We start from the raw sequence: 18,302 nt of genomic DNA on the forward strand, positions 1-18,302 counted from the left end.
CATGAGGTAGATTCCATCTGCAATTCTCGTTGACAGTCACGTCAGGTGATTTCTTTCCTTGAGATATAACAGCGCAACTTGAACTTTCTAGCATGTCTCAGCAGGCTGTATTTGCATGAGACACCGAGTCATTCGTGTCCGACAAGATGGATCGCTTGCCAACTGAAATTCTCGAGACGATCGGGACCTTCGTAGACGACAAGCCCACACAAAGGGCTTTGACTGAAAGCTCTGTCGAATTTCACACGCTGTTTACACCACGTCTCTATTCCTCTATCATCCTACCAAGCATCTGGACACCTGTCCAATTTGATCTTATTCGACGACTGTGCTCTTCGCCTGAGTTGGCGAGACTTGTTCATCACTTTGCTTTCAGGATTCGGGGGTGCGACGACTACGGCGAGGATGAACTCCCCCCGAGGCGCAAAGAGTATAAGCCCTTCATTGATGAACTTGTGGCTGCATTATGTGAACTGGGATGTGATAAATGGGTGTGGTGGGAAGGTCTGGAGAGCTTATCTGAAGACGCATGGGCTTGCGCAACGCTCATTAAATTGACTCGTCTAACTACTTTGAAGGTCAGTCTTGAGAACTATGATTTTTCGGATCTCACAGAGACGTACCTAGCAAGAATCTGGAGATCAGCAGCTTTTCGTCCACAACCACCAGTCCACGCTGCTCCATTTCAACGTCTCAAAGATATCTTTCTCTTCCAAAACCGCCGGCAGATCTCAGCACAAACACTGCTTACTTCACAGCATATACTGTATTCGCTCTGTTTTCCAGCTCTCAACCATGTCAGTGTGTGCGGACATTTTGACTATTGGGATTATGAACAAGATCTCGAAAAGTGCCTGCGTTACGACAAGTTCATGATTACAAATTGTCCAGTCTAATGGGTTACTATATGGCCGTCAGAATATTGCAACGAAATCATTCAATGGTTCAGAGCATCGACAAATCTCGAGCGTCTTAATCTTGTGATAAGTCAGGTGGAGCGTGAACCGCCTGAGATAACAGTCACCGACTATTCACGCCAAGGGCTCCTAATGGTCAAGGATACCCTAAAGTCTCTTTCTATTCAATGGGATGAAAGATTACAGCAAGGCTTTAGAGAAAGGGGGCCCAATTTCCATCGTCTCAAGATGAGTATTTTCCGATTGCCGTCACTCATGGAACTGGGTGCTCTGGAGCATTTCATTATACCACATTTAAATCTTAAAGGGCTTCCAGACCAACCCACATATGAGTATTCAAAATCCTTCATTAGCAATTTTCCTGCCTCACTCAATACACTCAGGATCACCGACATCAATTTCCATCTCATCACTTAATTACTCCTAGATATTGTGGGATTAGTCAAAGAGCGGACTTTCAGGCCCTCCCTGGAGTGTGTTTCTCTTGAAGCGTTCAAAAATGCAGACTCGAGGAGTACCTTCTGCGATGATGTCTCAATTCAAGGGTATCTGTCGCATAACGACCCCAGGATAAAGGGACAGGTTCGCCTTGATTTAGGACGGGATGCGGGGCTACTTAAACAGCATAATGCGCTGAAACCATATACTGAGAGCTATACCTTTCGAGTCTTTGAAGGAGCAGACCACCTTGATGCAGCTTCATTTGTCAGGCTGGCATCCTCAGTAGATGACAAGGTCTCTGTAAATATTAACATACAGCCGGACCCTTATTTTAGAAGAAAAAGATACCCCAATCATTGAAAACCGGTCCATGCCGCTGTTCCATGCGATTCAAGCATCCTTATTATGGAATAGCTAATAGCGATCGGTGTATGGATGCTTCCAGCTGCCTCTTCGCACGGACTTTACTTGCTTGACTGTACGGTTCTTATCTTTCCCGTAAAGTACATCAACTTAACAATTTTGCATCTTTTGAACAAATCAGAGAGCGTATATTATGCAGCTTGGTCATGCCACCACGATAGAATTACGTCCTCGTCAAAATGTGCTTCGTAGAACAAGCTCATAGGATGGAAGAAAACTGTGCTGTGAGCAGATTATTACGATATCGACAAGGCGTAATCGGCGCTAGAAAGGCTAAGCTCCGAAGGTGGGGCGGGAATATGATCCATCATCCAGTAGAACCCTCTGCCCTATAAGTAAGAACATGGTCGGGCAACTGCCTCTGCACCAAAGATTGTGAATTGATTTTTGTCACAGCCTCAGTGACTCGTCTGCCAAAATGCAGATGGAGGGTATGAGCGGGGGGACGTACTACGGCGTCTTGCACGCCTCCGACGTTGACTTTGCCAATATCACCCAGGTCGAGACGTTTCTGCATGAGCTCAAGCACCTGGAGTATCTTCCTATTTTAGGGGCACGCTATGCGGAGTATTTCTGGTATGGGGTTATTGTTCTGCTGGTCGTGGTGGCGGTCATCAACAGGGTGTACTCACTTGTTCAACGTTTGAGGTGAGTAGAGTTTTTCGGTAACTTGGTTCGGATATGATGCTGATAAGTAGGTGTTGCGGGAAGGCTTCGTCCTAGTATAATCCTAAATTCATACCTTGCCAATATCGTTTCGTCAACACTCGCAACTACCACAGCGCTGGCTCGGGAGCCATCTTATCTCCAGTGGACCCCCCGTGCGTTGTCACCTTGGTTTAAAATCCCGCCATTCGGACCGATTTATATCATCCTCATATACTTTGTTTTCATCATCGTTCTGGAGTTCGTCAACAACGATGTTGCAGGCGCTGGTTACTGGCAGTTTCTCGGAGTCCGCGCTGGATGGCTTGCAGCTGCCCAGATTCCCCTCCTTGTAGCATTGGCAGGGAAAAGGAACCTGATTGGTATGCTCTGCGGCATACCCTATGTGCGACTGAACATCTATCATCGCTGGGTATCTCGAGGGCTTCTGCTGCTCTCGACTTTTCATTTCGCCTTTCAAAACCATGGATGGGATATTTATCATATAAGTAGACTGGAGTGGGACACAGATGACTGTCCCACAAAGGGTATCGCCGCCTACGCTTTCATCCTATGGATGAATCTCACAACGTTGGCCCCCTTCCGACATATGAGCTACGAGTTCTTCGTCATACAACACATAATCACGTTCTTCGGCTTCATCATCGCCCTCTCCTATCATCTAGACACCGGCCCAGCCCCTAACGCTCAGCGCTACATCTACGTCACCGCCGGTATCTATGTCGCTGGTTTGATCCTGCGATTTGTTTACTACAGCTACATCAACTCTCGCCCCGCACGAGCCATACTAGAACCCCTGGAAGGAGGCGCTACCAAGGTTCGAATTACTGCTCGCAAGATACGTAATTGGAAGCCCGGCTCGCACATCCTTCTGTCAATCCCGCGACTAGGGCTCCAGCTCTCACACCCAGCAACCATCTCATCCATACCATCGTCTCACGACGGCGAACTAGTCCTGATCCTAAAAGCCCACAAGGGCTTCACGCGAAGGCTGATTAACACTGCGGAAGCCACACTCAACAGCCCCAAAGACGTCGAGTCTCCACAAAGCAAACGCTCATACACTGCTCTACTCGATGGCCCCTACGCAAGCTCTGCTCCAGACTTCACATCTTTCGATTCCGTCGTATTCCTCGCAGGTGGCACAGGTGTAACATTTACCCTATCCCAGCTTCTTCACGTCGCACACCGTTCCACAAACGGGCCATTGCCTCTCCGTCAAGTCCTCTTCATCTGGGTAATCAAGGAAAGACGCCAAGCGTCATGGGTTCTGGCCGAGCTTGAAGCCGCGATGCAGAAGCTGCAGAACACGAACATTCAGATCCGGGTGAAAATCTTCATAACGCAGGACTCTGTTTGCCTCCCAGATATCGACAGCACAATCAAAAATGAAAAACAGACCTGTGCCTGCACAGATACCTGCACCTGCTCTGACAACAGTGACGACGTCGACAAAATCGAACAAATAGCCCCTTCTTCACCCTGCACGGACCCCAATTCGGCCCTCGAAACCTCTGGACCTCCAAGTATCTCCTTCGCACAGGGAAGACCTTCGTTCGATGGTTACATCGAGGACGCCGTCTTGCAAGCTAGAGGCGAGATAGCTGTTGCTGTTTGCGGACCCATCGGACTAACCGTTTCTGTGCGACAGGCGGTGGTCCGGGTGTCGGATCATCTGGCCGTTTGTAAAGGGTCTGGATTGCCGGGAGTGTTTTTGCATGTGGAGAATGTGTGTTGATGACTATTTTATACTAGACTACAGTAATTTGCAGTGATTAAGACCTGGGCTGGGCGGGTGGATGGATGCAGTTGGTGCAATGTATATATCCGAGACGTGTACATAGTGCCATGAGGCCTGTGCGTTGAGGTTGAATGCCACTCATGATACGAATACGATAGTGTAGGTAACTAGGTATAGCCTGGCCCTAGTTGGGATTAAGATCCAGTCTACTTCGTAGATTAAGCAGAAATTTGTCTAAGGGCCTTGTTTAATTTTAAGTATCATCCTTGGCAATGGGATTTCGTAGTTTAGAAGAGTCCAAATATTATGGTCCTATGAGACATTCACTCGGGCCATAATTAATCCGAGTCGATGTTGATCCTGGCCACGTCATGTATGCCAACTCATTCAATTTAGTAACTGAATGAGGGGTAAGTATACTTCCTGATAAACCCGATTGAGAATGGTTGGATGCTATAACACCCATATGTAGCACCTCTTAGTCCTGATTCGACCTGATGTATCTCGCTAAATAAAAATAAAACAAAGATATACCCCATACTCACTTGCTATACAAACGTAAACCCAAAACACACCACTTAGGTGGAGAAAATGGTCCCCTTCAACTACTCAGAGCTTCGGCTCGGACCGAAAACTACACGTCTAGTCCGTCTTCTGCCATCCGAGAAAGACGAAACCCCCATAAGATGCGAGCTCATCACTTATGTACTGCCAGAGAGCACTGGTAGAAAGCATCTCTACGAGGCGTTGTCCTACGTATGGGGCAGCCAAATTGAGACTCGTACAATAACTGTCAACGGATGTGATTTTCATGTTACACGGAATCTTTACACAGCCTTGGTACACCTCCGAGACCATCAGCTGGAGAGAATATTATGGATTGACGCAATATGTATCAATCAAGAGGATGCTGATGAGAAGAGCGAGCAGATCCCGCTTATGCGGTCGATTTATGCACAAGCTGCTCGCGTTATTGTCTGGCTTGGAGAGGCTATGCGGGATGGTGATGAAGCACTCATGATTATTCAGCGCTGGGCAGCAGCTAGTAGCCCATCGGATGATAGCTTGTTGGATGATTGCTTATCGGATCCATGTTCAAGATTACTACGGCGCGATTGGTTCCAACGTGCATGGGTAAGGAAGCATTCGATACAACAAGCTTTGTATGCAAACCTAACCAGTTGTTATAGATACTTCAGGAAGTTGGTGTCGCCCGATGCATTTCCATCCTTTGTGGGTCCGTGGAGATCAATGGGCATGTTTTCTGTGAAGGCCTCGAAAACTGCCTACTCTCTCTGCCAAGCTTTATCTACCCAATCCTTCACCTGATCAAGGGCTCGTATCTCCGACCAAGATTTGAAATTGATTCATGTGGAACACTTGCTATAGGTGAATTGCTTGATATGTACCGCTTTCACAAGGCAACTATGCTACACGACAAGATATACTCATTGCTAGGCCTGTGCGTTGAAGATCCTGATGAGGTTGGTTTGAAGCCCAACTATCGTCTTCCATGGAATGAGGTCTTTATGCAGGCCATTATGCATGTATTCCCAAGTTCATGCTCTGTGGAGACATGGCCGGAGTCACCAGTTGCTGTGATCAAGGGGAAAGGGTTGGTTCTAGGTTATGTTGGCTTTGCTCAAAAGCATATTCTCAAGAATGGCTCTCAACAGATCGAGGTAAACTATAATGATACCGCTCACTCACTAGGTTACCAAGGCAAATGGGGCACTGAGTGGAGACTTAGAGTTTCTGCGGAGTCAGTTGAGCAAGGTGATATTATCTTCCTATTGAAGGGAGCCTCAAGTCCAATCATCATTAGACCCTGCAGCGGTTATTTCACTGTCGTCGTGAGCACAACAGCACTTCAGTCACATGACGATATGGAATGGTCTAATGGGGTTTCTACCCCAAAGGATTTCCTTACACAAAGTTCTCTGAACGACATTGTCTTGGTTTGGGACATATCCTCATCTGATGGGGAAAAGAATAAAGAACATGACGATCAAAATGACCTTATCTACTTGGTACCACGTTACCAAGAGAAAGCAGTCGAGAAGAAAAAAAGACTACAAGCAATATCACTCATCTCAGAAGGCATCATGACGCAAATACTGCAACAAAATGGGTCCGAGAAAGGGGATACGGCGCTATTGATGCTCCATCTACGTATTGGAAGGGGCCTACCAGACCTTAAGGAATTAATCAAGGCAGCTGCTGCAGACAGACGACTTGATGAAATTATGATGGTAGAGCAGCTCCTGAAACACGGTAGAGATAGCCTGCCAGTCTCTAAGAGTGTGGTCGCGGCGGCAGCAGCAAATGAGGAGCTTTTGGGGTTCATAGCACTGGAGCGGCTCCAGAAATACTGTGGAAAGTGTCTACCGGTCACTGAAGATGTGGTCAAGGCAGCAGCAGCAAATGAAGGATTTTTTGGGTATGGGATCATTAAGAGACTCCTACAACACTGTGGAGAAAGCATACCGGTCTCTGAAGAGGTGATCAAGGAAGCAGCAGCAAACACGGGACTTTATGGGCATATGATCACGGAGCAGCTCCTAGAACATTGTGGACGAGGAAGCATAATAGTCTCTAAAGATGTGATCAAGGCCGCAACAGCAAATAAACGTAATTTTTGGGATGAGACCGTACAGCAGAGGCTGGAAGATTTTGCAACGAGTCTACTAGATTTTGATGATGTGATTGACGCAGTAGCAGCAAATGAAGAGGTTGGGCAGGAGTTACTCCTAGCTTATGGAAAGCCAGAGCCTACCAGAATCTGAAGATGTGGTCAAGACAACAGAATCAATTGAAAGTTACAGATATCAAGTCAGGGAGCTGCTCCAGGAAGACTTAGGATCGCAAAGATTTCCTGTGGCTCTAAAGTATCGCAGTATTCTTTTATTGCTCCGTACAGGCACATCTCTTCTTTTCATTCGAGGCACTTGGATTAGCAGGCATCTGAAGGTCACACGCACGGCTACGCAGTCACCGCGCTGATGATCTCTACGCAGCCCGCGAAGCCTTATTAGATAGCGTTCTCAACATTTGTTAACCCCTTTGCCAAGGGGTGCCTGGAATAATGGGGGGTCTTTGATCTCACCATGGCCACTTCACGTGACCAGGGACGCCATGAAGAAAACTGCCCTTCGAAGGCGAAGCTGAGATCTCGATCTGCAGGACAGAAGGTTCTAGCTCTAGCTGATAGATGGCGTCTTCAAGTTCGTTACTTAGTGAATGGCACAGCTGGAATATTCCAAGAGTACTCCGTGTAAGTGGTGACACCAGTATCCGGAAACCCTGCACTGTAGGATCTGCTTTATCCTTTTGCGGTCGGCTATGACTTGGCGGGTACTGGCAGTGTTGGAGCCTTAGGCTGATTTGGTTGGAAACTAGGGGGGAGGATGTTGATTCAAACTGAATTGACCGGGTGATTTTTCAACAGTTGACAAGAGTACTACTCAATTCATCTTTAGATAGCTGCGAGGGGCCTGCCTAAAAGACATGTAAAAGTTATCCCATCTTTTTGGACACGAAACACAGGCATTCTGCGACAGTTTACTATGGTCCACTGTCGCTCGATGGCCAAGACGTCTGAGTGTCGAGCAATATTCCCCACTCACGTTTCGGAGCTCCGAAGGTGTACTATGTTTAGAGTTGTCAAATATACATAATCCAGAAAGTTGCTACCTATTTGCTTTCCGTAGCTTATCTCAAAGATAACGGAAATAGAGGGTATTTGGCGGACAGGGTGCTACTCAGAAAGTGGTCTAAAGCTAAGATTGAAGAAAGTATGTGTGCTGGTTGGTCAATTTTCGCGTGCAAGGTCAAGGGCCTTCGCAGTACTAAGACCCGATCGTCAAAGGAATTTCAGGGGGTAAAGCCCGTTTCATTGTCCCGGTGGTTTTCGATGCAGTGTACGGCAAACAGCACATACTGTCAGGGTAAGAATGTGTGCCTGTCAGCAGATTGTCAGAGTATGCCCCTGACGTATTATCCGATTCATGTGAAAATCCCTATGGCGAGCCTTAGGAAGAATGCAATGGCTGCCTCCGTGGGTCCAGTCCGTTAAAATCTCGCTTGTTTATTTTATGTGGGTATGCTTCGGGGATCCGAATTTCTCTCCCCGCGGTAGTTGATTCTAACTCCAACCGGTCCTTGGCTAAAACAAGTCTGCGGCACGAGTGACCAGATAGGCTTAGGAAAAACCAGATTGTACCTGGACGGGAGATGGGGTCAGACGGGACGTTCCACCTGGGCTTGCGAAGTGTGCGAAAGTGCGTTGGAAGATGGTTTGTTCGTTAGTCGTTACGCATGTGCCATTACGTAGAATTGTTCAAGGGTCTATTATTAGTAGTTTAGAACCCCAGAGAAATCCCGATTATGGAGTTGAGCCAATTTGTTTGCGCAGCATAGGGTGGTTCGTCCGAGCTTTTGAGATGTCAAACGGGCCCATCGTCATTTCAGACAAGTTGGACTCGTGGTGCGTGGGACCCGGCCCCATTATCGTTATCTGCGGTCCCGCGAATCAAAAGACACCTTTCCGTGGGAACGGGGGGCATTGCTTACTGCGCTTTTCAAGGCTGGTGGATGCGCATAGGCGGCTTAGCCACGGTAGGAGACGGGAGGACGAAAAAGACAGCAAGGTCAATGGATAGAGGCGAAATGGAAAAATTAAAAATCAGGGAATAAAGGCCACCAGGGTGAATGTGAATTGAAAACTAGGATGCAGCTGATCGGCAGGGAACAGAACAAGATGATGGGAAGGCAAGAATGAAGAGTGGATTGTGACTGACGGAGTGACGGGATTGAGAGTTGCACCGTGGCGGAGAATGACTTACTGACTAACAGACGGCCCCTCACCAATCACGAGCGGCTGATGCCGACTGTCTTCCCCTTCGATCATCTCACTTTCGCAGTCCAGGCCATCCGTTCATTCACCATCCAACTCAACCCAGTCGTTCTTTCGGTCCTCTCTTTCGGTTCCAATCCCTCCCCTCCCCCCGGATTCTCCTTCTTCGGATGAAGGTTCTCTCTTATTCTTCCCAATATTCTAGATAGTTAGTTCCAAGGGCTGCTCGCCAGAGCTGCCTCTTGTTCGCTCTTGGTCTCTCCGCCAACCTTTCTTATCGCGGCCGCAGCGCCGCTCCGCTCCCTTAATCGCCATGCTGCTCAAACCCGCCACTCCCCTCACCATCCTCCTCCTGATCGCATTTGCGCTTCTCCTCATCTCAGTCATCTCCACCCCTATCGTCAAAAGCATTGCGCTTGCGAGACATGATAATATCGATTATGGCGTGTTTGGATACTGCAAAGGCGATGTGTGCACCAGCATTCATGTTGGTTACGCCGACGGTTCGTCGCCCTCTTCTTGTGCCTTTGATCTCAATCTCGTCAAGACCGCTAAACTCCTGCATTAAACCGCAGCTGACTCTAGTTCAGATGATATTACTTCCGAAGACGGTACATTCAGCATTGCGCCTGGCACCCGCCGATCGCTCTCGGCCATTCTGATCGTCCATCCCGTCGCGGCCTTCCTCACACTTGTATGTCTATGTATGGCAGCAGCGGCTCATTTTCATGCACCGTCGCACTCGCCCCGCTACTTGCTAGCCTTGTTGATTCTACTGCTTCCTACCCTTCTTGTGTCACTCCTCGCCTTCCTCGTCGATATTCTCTTGTTTGTACCGCATATGGCCTGGGCAGGATGGATTGTCTTAGTTGCGACCATTTTACTTGTCACTTGCGGCGTGGTCACATGTGCAATGCGTCGGACACTTGTGAGCCGCAAGGCTAGGAAGAAGCGAATCAACGAAAACGCTGAAATGAGCGGGGAGAACTTCTACAACCGCCAAAACGCAGCGACGGCGGCAGCGGCAGCGAACATGGATACAAAGGAACCTGTGATCACTGGGTCTTCACCTTCATCTGAGACGGGCCCTACATTTGCTACTTTCCGTACGACTACACACGACAGTGATGACGACCGTACTCCACTGAACTCACGGACTGTTCAACCTGACCCTCCAATGCCCGATAGTCAGTTCACCCGCGTCCGGAGGGATATGGCGGCCTATAACTCTTCGCCTGACGATGCTGGTATCTCTGGTCCGCAGGCTCCACCATCCGATCCTCGTTTGCGCAATCAGTATTCCGACGGCAGTGTTGGCTCGCGGAGAGGGCCCCCTCCGCCAGGGTTTGCCCGCGGACGAGGTGGTTATCCACCGCGCGGGGCTTATGGCCGTGGTGGGCCTTACAGAGGACCACCTCGAGGACCGCCTCCGGGTGCAAACGGTGTCCCAATGGGTCCCATGCGCGGTGGACACCCCGGGATGATGGGACGAGGCTATCGAGGACCCCCTCCGGGTGATTACATGCCCGGGCCCGCTCCTCGACCAACCCCGCCACCTGAAGATGAGTACGGCTATCACCACCCACCGCCCGTCGCGCGAGAGCCGTCCCCTGGACCAATTGGAATGGCAGTATCTCCAGATCATGGTAGCCCAATCGGCCAGGCCATCGAAATGCAACCACAGCCACGACGAATGGGCTCTCATGAATCGCATGAAGGGCACCTCGAACCCCAGCCACATGCGCTATCAGCAGATGGCTATCCGGAACCTATTAGTCCCTCAAGCCTCTATAGTCGGACAGCGTAAGCTGTGTATCCTCTCCAACCTTTTCTTAGGATGCTAACAAATCCTAGATCCTATGTTCCTCCACGTGCCGGTTGGGCTCCAGAAGAACCGCGGGCCGGCCCCTCACCCTCACCTGTTCATGCATATGACGGGCCACGACAACATGCTCGAACTTCTTCAGCGGACTATTTTGAAGATGCAGACCCTCGGTTTGCTACTACCAACGAGTCGGCGGCAGGCAACCCTCGGTTGCCGGCTGTCTTGACACCAGGTGCTACTGGTGAGAGGAAACCGATGGAAGATATGGCCGAAGGACCCAGCTCACCGACTACTAGCGAAGTAAGCCACTTTACATCAATATCTGAGCGGCCTATCAATCCCCGCTGGCGCCCACCTCCCGTTCCAGCTCAGCGGAAGCATGACGTTCTCCTAGAAAACAACCCGGACTTTGACTTGCGGGCCGGTACTGGGCGAGGAGGAGGAGCTGCTGGTGTTGGTAGTCGCATGCCACCTATGTCAATACCTCGAGATGCGGCAAGATACCCCATTTGAACATAATCTTAATTCTTTCGTCTACACCATTGATGTGCTTGTCACAATCATCATGCCGGCCTTGCGTGGAGTTATGGAGTCTGTTATGGAGTCTGTCACTGGACTGCTTTCGTTGTGTTCATCACTTATCCTGTTATGCTTGCGCAGCATGACACTGCAAATAAGCGCCCCTGTCCGTTGCGTCGGTCCATGTATATGAAAAGTGGAAGATCCGGATGTACAATTGAACGGCTCTCTTGCTGTGATGTGGGCTTGATTGTCGTTAGTTATGATTGTTATGTTAGTTCGATAGCAGTGATTGATTATGAGATTAGCAGTTGTCTTCCTTTGCTGTATAATAGGGAAGACATGATTTCGAGTGTCCAATGGTAAATCCAACTAAGCGCCATAGCAAGTTTGTCTTCAGGCTAGAAATGTCGCCAAGCGCGGTCATGTGAGTCCTGCTCTTCTCAAAGGGATCAATCACTTGGCCTGCATGCAGTGCTACTTCCACCGCAGAAAAGCCTCTCGAGACGACTTCATTGCACTTGCCAATCAATATTGAGTCTACATTCTACTATAGCGCACTCCATCACGCAGCATATCCGTAAACAAGGCAGGTGAAAGTTAGTTCGTTAACATCCGCCAACAGCCCAGAAACTTACCAGTACCACCAGTGGTCCTCTCGCTCCACGATCCATCACCTCCGCGGATACCAGCAACCTTATGGTGCACATAATACAATCAAGGCAGTGCCTGTGGATCTGTGATGCAAAATACGACGCCACGACCTGTATCTGGCATACAAATGATGATTGTCATGGCAATACGAGCTGATTGCGGCTGCCTGCTCCGTGACCTGTGTTTTACTTGAAAATAGCCTTCGTCAGCGCAAGCTCTATTTGACACCCAAACATGACTGGTCAGCGAAGCGTGAAGCGATAAGAGATATAGCTACGGGACGCCCCCATCTGTTCGATCCGGAGGGGCTGTTTGTCTGGGCTCACATTTACAACGAGCAGAATGTTCGCAGTCGACACTGGAGAGAGACGCCAAGTAGTCTTGGACAAATGCCCAGCGTGGCTCAGCGGTAACTGAAATCAAAGTTTGCTGGATTTGGACAGACCAAAAAGCCACTTACTGCTGGCTCCTGGCGGAAGCATGACGGGTAAGTCTGTTATGGTCTACTGTTGGATAGCTCAAGTTTTGATGATGTGGTGTCTGACGTTGAAAAGTCCTTATACGAGTACTATCCAGCCATCTCGCCGTGATGTGGCTTATCAAGGCATCTAACACGATGAAACTCTTCATGATTCGGTTCTAGCTCATCCATCCCGTTCCATCCCGCATAGTATGGGGATCTACCCGGACTAGTGCGCCACCTGCCCAGATCCCACCACCGTTCACAGTCAGTACTGGATAGTCGATACCAAATCACAAAGAGGGCCGAGAATATAAGCTTGGCAGCTCCCGACCGACGGGTAGCATGAGCCTCTGCCGCTCAGCGGAACCGGATTGGCAGACCTGCCAAGATGGTGCCAAGGTGGCGCGCGGCGGAGGATACGATACGTCCAAAACCGAATACACTGAATCCCTGGATATTGTCGCCTGATGAGTCCGATGCGGTATTGCTATCCTGAACAATTCGAATCGCGAGGATGAGGCGTGTTTGTGTCGCATATTGGGCTGAAACTGAAACGTCCAGAGCGGCGGTGAAGACCAACCACGAGGATAATGCCAAACGTGCGTCTCTCCGATGGGAGTATCGAGTCGAAGGTTAGGACGAGTGATGATCTAACTTGGCGCGGAGACACGCGGGGGGCTCGCCATGATTATGAAGATCCAGGCAGTGTCTACCACATATAGATCCTACGTCCGGCACGTTGGATGCCCGAGTTAAGGAACTTTATCCATCAGAATCACCCAGCTCTACCACAGTCTCTTTGCAAACCCCTTAGTTACATCATGCAGACCTATCCTTCTGAAGATATTCAACCAGTCCCAGCAGCAAGGACAACAAACAGAGGACATCTCCAATTTGCCGAAGATAAGGGCGGACTCTGGTCCTCAGGCAATAGCACTAATGTTTCCCTCTCTGTCGGTCAGGCCGTAGAAGGAGGCCTTTATGCAACTATGACTCGGCACTTCAAAGCCGAGATCGATACCAGATACGCAGACATTGTTCTGATAGTTTGCGGGTTTGTCAGCGGGCTAGTTGACGGACTGTCCTTTAACGCATGGGGTAGCTTCTCAAGCATGCAGACAGGTACGCCATAGCAGCTGACTTGACTCGCTGAGAACGGCTTCTAATAGAGATTAGGGAATACCCTCTTCATCGCCCTCGGTGCCTCCGGCCAGCCTAGATATCCAGCTTACCTCTGGGCCAAATCTCTCATAGCCCTATGCACTTTCATTTCCAGCAACGTCATCTTCATCCAGGTAGCCAGAAGACTGAGCCCTCGCCGTCGTTCAACCATGATCCTCTCGTTCGCCACCCAGACCATCTGCCTCCTCGCTGCTGCCATCCTGGTTGAGGCCAAAGTGGTCTCCCCGAAGCCAGAAGACCCCCGGGCTCCGATTCAATGGATGCAGATTCTGCCTATTACCCTACTGGCCTTTCAAGCAGGTGGACAGATCTGTGCGTCAAGGATTCTCGCATATGATGAGATTCCTACAGTAGTCCTTACCACCTTGTTGTGTGATCTACTGGTCGACCCGGATCTGCTGGCAAAGAGGAATGCAAAGAGAAACAGAAGGATTGGGGCCTTCCTGGCGTTGTTCTTGGGAGCTATGACTGCAGGTGGATTGTCCAAGGTTGCTACCATGGCGAGTAGCTTGTGGTTCGCTTTTGGATTGAAGTTCACAATTACCCTTAGTTGGATCGTTTGGAGAGCCGAGGGAGGGAGTAAAGCTGGAGATATTGTGTGATTGGATCAAACCTCACCCTCTTATGATATGCGATGTTGACTTTCCCTCCTATATTGCCTGTTCTGCATTTAACACCAAGCCCACTGTTCAAGGATACTAAATTGTCACTATGTTCTGTCAATACCAATGCCATATATTATATCTCCATCTACATCACCACGTAGCCAAATCCATCTAGATCCCTTCCATTCCCAACCCAAAGACATAACATAAACGAACGCCTCAGCAACCCCCTACTCACTACCTCACATACCACACTTACCCCCCTCAACCCTCCTCAACACAATGCAATCCAACGCACCCCTATTCCCCAAGTGAATACCCACGCCAGCCTTACCCCCACCATCCCACTACACCCACTCCCAGATAATCAACATCAATCAGTCTAATCAGTTACGATCTCCTAAACCAATAAGATCCCCTCCCCGACCGAGATGTAGAAACAATCGCGAAAATCCACTCTAATAAGGCAACCAATAGCGACGCGCTGGGGGACGCGTCGAGAGGGTATGAGCCCTAGATGGGTATTTTATTCACTGTTAGGGAGGAGTGAGGATTGACAGTAATTCTATTGTGCTGTGGATGACATGGGCTGTGTATGCGGGTTGGTAGGTAGTAGATTGTCAGCGGTGCGGAATGGTGTTAATTCTGCGAGTATACTAATTAATATACTAAATCTATTATAGCAGGGACTAGCTCTATCTTATAACGACTGTATACTTAAGATGGCTCTGTGGGATGTCTACCTACATATTATCCTCATTAAACTGCTTAGTCTTCAACCGGAATATAGTTAGCAATAGAGATCCAATCCAATATGTCATGCAGAAAAAACACAAGATCTGCAGCCCCACAATCATCTTCTACTTTCTACAAAGCATCCATCTCTAGTGCATCAATAGTCCCTACCCATCAACCAAACTACAGTAAACCCAATAGTAATAAACCAAACACTGCCCGATTCTAACAAACCAAAATTTGAGGCTGGTGAAACGCCAAGCCGGCGAAACCATTTAAATTCCAGTTGAAAAAGTGTGGAACACTAAGCAGACAGGAAACGACAGAATATGATAGGATAAGATAGTATTAGACCCAGCGGAAACCCTCCGCGTATCTACGTACCCCATCAACAAGGCTGAAATGGGAGAAAAAGCAATATGATTCCTTTCAGAGACCCTGTGCGGTGTAAGTCAGCACAGGATTTTTAGTGATATAATACTATATGGAAAACATCGGAAAATACACAACTAGATATAACAAGTCTATTCTATTTAACTAACAAAGTAATTCACAAAATCTTACAACCTAAATAGTGATTGTGAAATATTCAAAAACAGCCGGGTTAGTCACCGCCACGTAAAGACGTACTAAAAATACCCCACGGCCCAGCCACGAACTAAACCCGAAGCAGCAGGAATTTACAGGGCGACGCCAAGTAGAACGCGTAGTGCTGGTCGCATGTGTGTGAGACGAGGTTAAATATGCGCCGGTGCTGCCTTGTCTTCATTCTTTTCTTTGAATATTTGTCTTGTCGCATATACCTATTCTAGCTATTTCCAGCCTTATCGAACAGTCCAACTCAAATCAACTCTCGTTAAGTTCATCGCAACCATGGCACCTCACTACATGGTCCTCGACCAACGGGCCATCGACCACCATATAATGAAGCGCGATCTCAGCGTTACACACGCCCAGGCAGTAACGTTAGGAGTGATGGCAGCGTATGTGGTTGTTATTGCGCTGCTTTGGAATTTGCCGTATGTGCGGTGGTCGTTGTGGCCGTTCAAGGTAACACCCCCTTCCAAACCGACCTCCTACCAAAGAATTAATACTAACAAATGGATAGATGCTAGTAATCGCCTTCCACGAATTCGGCCACGCCATAACAGCCTGCTGCACGGGCGGGCGCGTGAAATCCATCTCGCTCGACCCGCACGAAGGCGGCGTCACGCACATGCAAGGAGGAATGAGCGCCGTGACATTACCTGCTGGATACCTGGGATCATCGATTATCGGCTCGCTGTTGATTTTCGCGGGCTTTGATATCGTCGCGAGTAAAGTCGCTAGTATTGTTCTGGGGGTGTGCTTTTTGCTCACGCTTTGGTGGGCGCGCAGGGATTGGTTGACTATCATTACCATTTTGTTGGCCGTCGGGTTGTTGGTCGCTTGTTGGTTTATTGCCCATGGGGAGGCGTTGAAGTGGGTGGTGGTAGGTTCCCTTTCTTTTCTTTAGGTTATTGGGGTGTTAGGGTGGGTTACTGACATGTGGGCATATAGTTGTTTATTGGGGTTATGTCGGCGCTTTATAGTGTTTGGGATATTGTAAGTCTTTTCTTTGTCGTGTTCGGTGTGTGCTTTGATGGGGGTGGTGTGCTAACTGCGCTGAATAGTGCGACGACCTTATTCTTCGCAAAGTCAACACATCCGATGCTAGCCAGTTCGCTAAGAGATACGGGGGATCTTCGCAGTGCTGGGGAGTTATCTGGTCGTTCATTTCTCTTGCGTTCATTGCGATCGCGATCATTGCTGCCATTGCTGCGTTCCGTGAGTCGTTCAGTGAGCAGGAGAAGGACTCGCAGCATTTCATTCCAACTCGGTGATCGACTGAGTAGGTAGCCTGATTTACGTTTTCTTCTGATGAGTTATGAAACGTGGAGTCATGATGGGTGATAGGTCTGAGGCGAGACTAAAGTTTCTCGGTTAATGTGATACCACTTTGTTTTTGTTTTGATCGTCTGCTGGCAGATAAAATGTATTATGATTGAGTAACTCCAGCCAACTGCTGGGATTGTTTGTGCCCATGGTTAACATGCTCCGTAACTCGGGCGGGTTACCGAAAACGGCCTCCCGGCATGGCTACGGAGTACTGCAACACCAAGTCGGCCCATCCGTTTGCAACATACCACCAGACCAGTGCAACCAATCATTTGCTATCCACAATGCTGGGGACACTGGTTGACTCAGAAGGAATCATCATCCTCTTCTTCTTCCACTGGATCCCGCTTCAAACGGATCTTCATCGTCTCTGTCCCCTCGGGAAGGTCCAGACTATTGCCTTCGCGATCGAAGTAAAGCCTCCAAAGACCCTTCACTGCCTTATCATCATCCAAACCCAGATCCTCGTACTCTTGCTCCCTCCGGATATCATCTGGCAATCGCACTGCCAGCCACCGCTCATTCCCCTCCAAAGTAACATACTGTTCGTCTTCCGTCCAGTCGAACGGACCGCACACGTTCTCCTCGCTATCCTTCCTATTCCCATAACTTAATTGCTTCACCTCCTTGTCCAGATATACCCACCGCGCGAGGGGCGGTTCTTCCGGACTCATTGAGATAAGACCGGCCGAGTTGTCTTGTCCGAAAGCTGGGTGTGTGTAGTACTGTCCGTTGAATGGAGCCATGCTGGCGCTTGGTTGTTTGATGATGTAAATCTAATACATTCAGCAACCTATCATGCAAAAATCCCCGAAACTGTATATGTCAAACGAACCTTATAGTCCTTGTCAAGATACACTTTAGCATTGTGGACCTGCTGTCTTTGCGTCGGCGATCCCGTGGTTTCCTCGCAAGTGGCTACCAGATGACATCGTCGTGATCGTGACTCGGCTCTGCGGTTTTCCTCCTGGTCTCGAGCACCCTTCGTAGCTTCATTCAGCCCTATGATAGTGGGCACTAATGTTGACATCATGACTAATGAGAACACCATATTGGGCAGCTTCTGTCTTGTTGATTTGCTGGTTGTTCGAATAGGCGTAAAGCTGCTATGCAAGTATCATAGACTCTTGTTGGGAGCAGGTCTGGTTCTGCTGCGACTTTCATATATTCTCGGTCACCCCGGTGAGGCCCGTCTGCGGGACCCCTCAGCATTCCATTGCCTCGGCAGCGCCGATGCGACGTTGGATGACATATTGGATGCCGCGTGTACAACAAAGTTAGGGTGTGAATGAGTAGCAACTTCGCCGGATGCGGAAGACTTCTGCTGGAACCGGCATCATGCGGATATTCAATTCATAG

At 49.0% G+C, this 18,302-nt stretch overlaps 7 protein-coding genes across 7 annotated transcripts; 6 read left to right on the plus strand and 1 right to left on the minus strand.

The window, feature by feature from the left end:
* Positions 1–146: 146 nt before the first annotated feature.
* Positions 147–896, plus strand: BO88DRAFT_453986 (uncharacterized protein; the record flags this gene model as incomplete). The annotated part of the gene is made up of 1 exon (XM_025710781.1): positions 147–896. The coding sequence occupies one exon, from the start codon at positions 147–149 to the stop codon at positions 894–896; it is 750 nt and encodes a 249-aa protein (XP_025562693.1).
* A 1,290-nt stretch (positions 897–2,186) lies between these two features.
* On the plus strand, positions 2,187–4,263 carry BO88DRAFT_53575 (ferric reductase family protein). The gene is made up of 2 exons (XM_025712950.1): positions 2,187–2,429; positions 2,493–4,263. The coding sequence occupies exons 1-2, from the start codon at positions 2,200–2,202 to the stop codon at positions 4,183–4,185; spliced, it is 1,923 nt and encodes a 640-aa protein (XP_025562694.1). The 5' UTR covers positions 2,187–2,199; the 3' UTR covers positions 4,186–4,263.
* A 516-nt stretch (positions 4,264–4,779) lies between these two features.
* BO88DRAFT_463222 (HET domain-containing protein) lies at positions 4,780–6,974 on the plus strand (the record flags this gene model as incomplete). The annotated part of the gene is made up of 4 exons (XM_025711243.1): positions 4,780–4,969; positions 5,024–5,322; positions 5,379–6,689; positions 6,747–6,974. The coding sequence occupies 4 exons, from the start codon at positions 4,780–4,782 to the stop codon at positions 6,972–6,974; spliced, it is 2,028 nt and encodes a 675-aa protein (XP_025562695.1).
* A 1,983-nt stretch (positions 6,975–8,957) lies between these two features.
* On the plus strand, positions 8,958–11,292 carry BO88DRAFT_405224 (putative pH signal transduction protein PalI). Its single transcript, XM_025706819.1, has 4 exons — positions 8,958–9,546; positions 9,634–10,846; positions 10,898–11,109; positions 11,165–11,292. The coding sequence occupies exons 1-4, from the start codon at positions 9,357–9,359 to the stop codon at positions 11,170–11,172; spliced, it is 1,623 nt and encodes a 540-aa protein (XP_025562696.1). The 5' UTR covers positions 8,958–9,356; the 3' UTR covers positions 11,173–11,292.
* A 2,033-nt stretch (positions 11,293–13,325) lies between these two features.
* Positions 13,326–14,288, plus strand: BO88DRAFT_425850 (YoaK family protein; the record flags this gene model as incomplete). The annotated part of the gene is made up of 2 exons (XM_025708865.1): positions 13,326–13,626; positions 13,681–14,288. 2 exons carry the CDS (start codon positions 13,326–13,328, stop codon positions 14,286–14,288), a joined length of 909 nt encoding a protein of 302 aa, XP_025562697.1.
* Positions 14,289–15,768: 1,480 nt separating this feature from the next.
* Positions 15,769–17,003, plus strand: BO88DRAFT_405226 (M50 family metallopeptidase). The gene is made up of 4 exons (XM_025706820.1): positions 15,769–16,076; positions 16,135–16,497; positions 16,566–16,610; positions 16,679–17,003. Exons 1-4 carry the CDS (start codon positions 15,900–15,902, stop codon positions 16,886–16,888), a joined length of 795 nt encoding a protein of 264 aa, XP_025562698.1. The 5' UTR covers positions 15,769–15,899; the 3' UTR covers positions 16,889–17,003.
* A 245-nt stretch (positions 17,004–17,248) lies between these two features.
* Positions 17,249–17,976, minus strand: BO88DRAFT_444109 (uncharacterized protein; the record flags this gene model as incomplete). The annotated part of the gene is made up of 2 exons (XM_025710076.1): positions 17,249–17,719; positions 17,779–17,976. The coding sequence occupies 2 exons, from the start codon at positions 17,974–17,976 to the stop codon at positions 17,249–17,251; spliced, it is 669 nt and encodes a 222-aa protein (XP_025562699.1).
* Positions 17,977–18,302: the final 326 nt, after the last annotated feature.

Source organism: Aspergillus vadensis, assembly GCF_003184925.1.
Source record: "Aspergillus vadensis CBS 113365 unplaced genomic scaffold BO88scaffold_12, whole genome shotgun sequence".
Taxonomy (NCBI): domain Eukaryota; kingdom Fungi; phylum Ascomycota; class Eurotiomycetes; order Eurotiales; family Aspergillaceae; genus Aspergillus; species Aspergillus vadensis.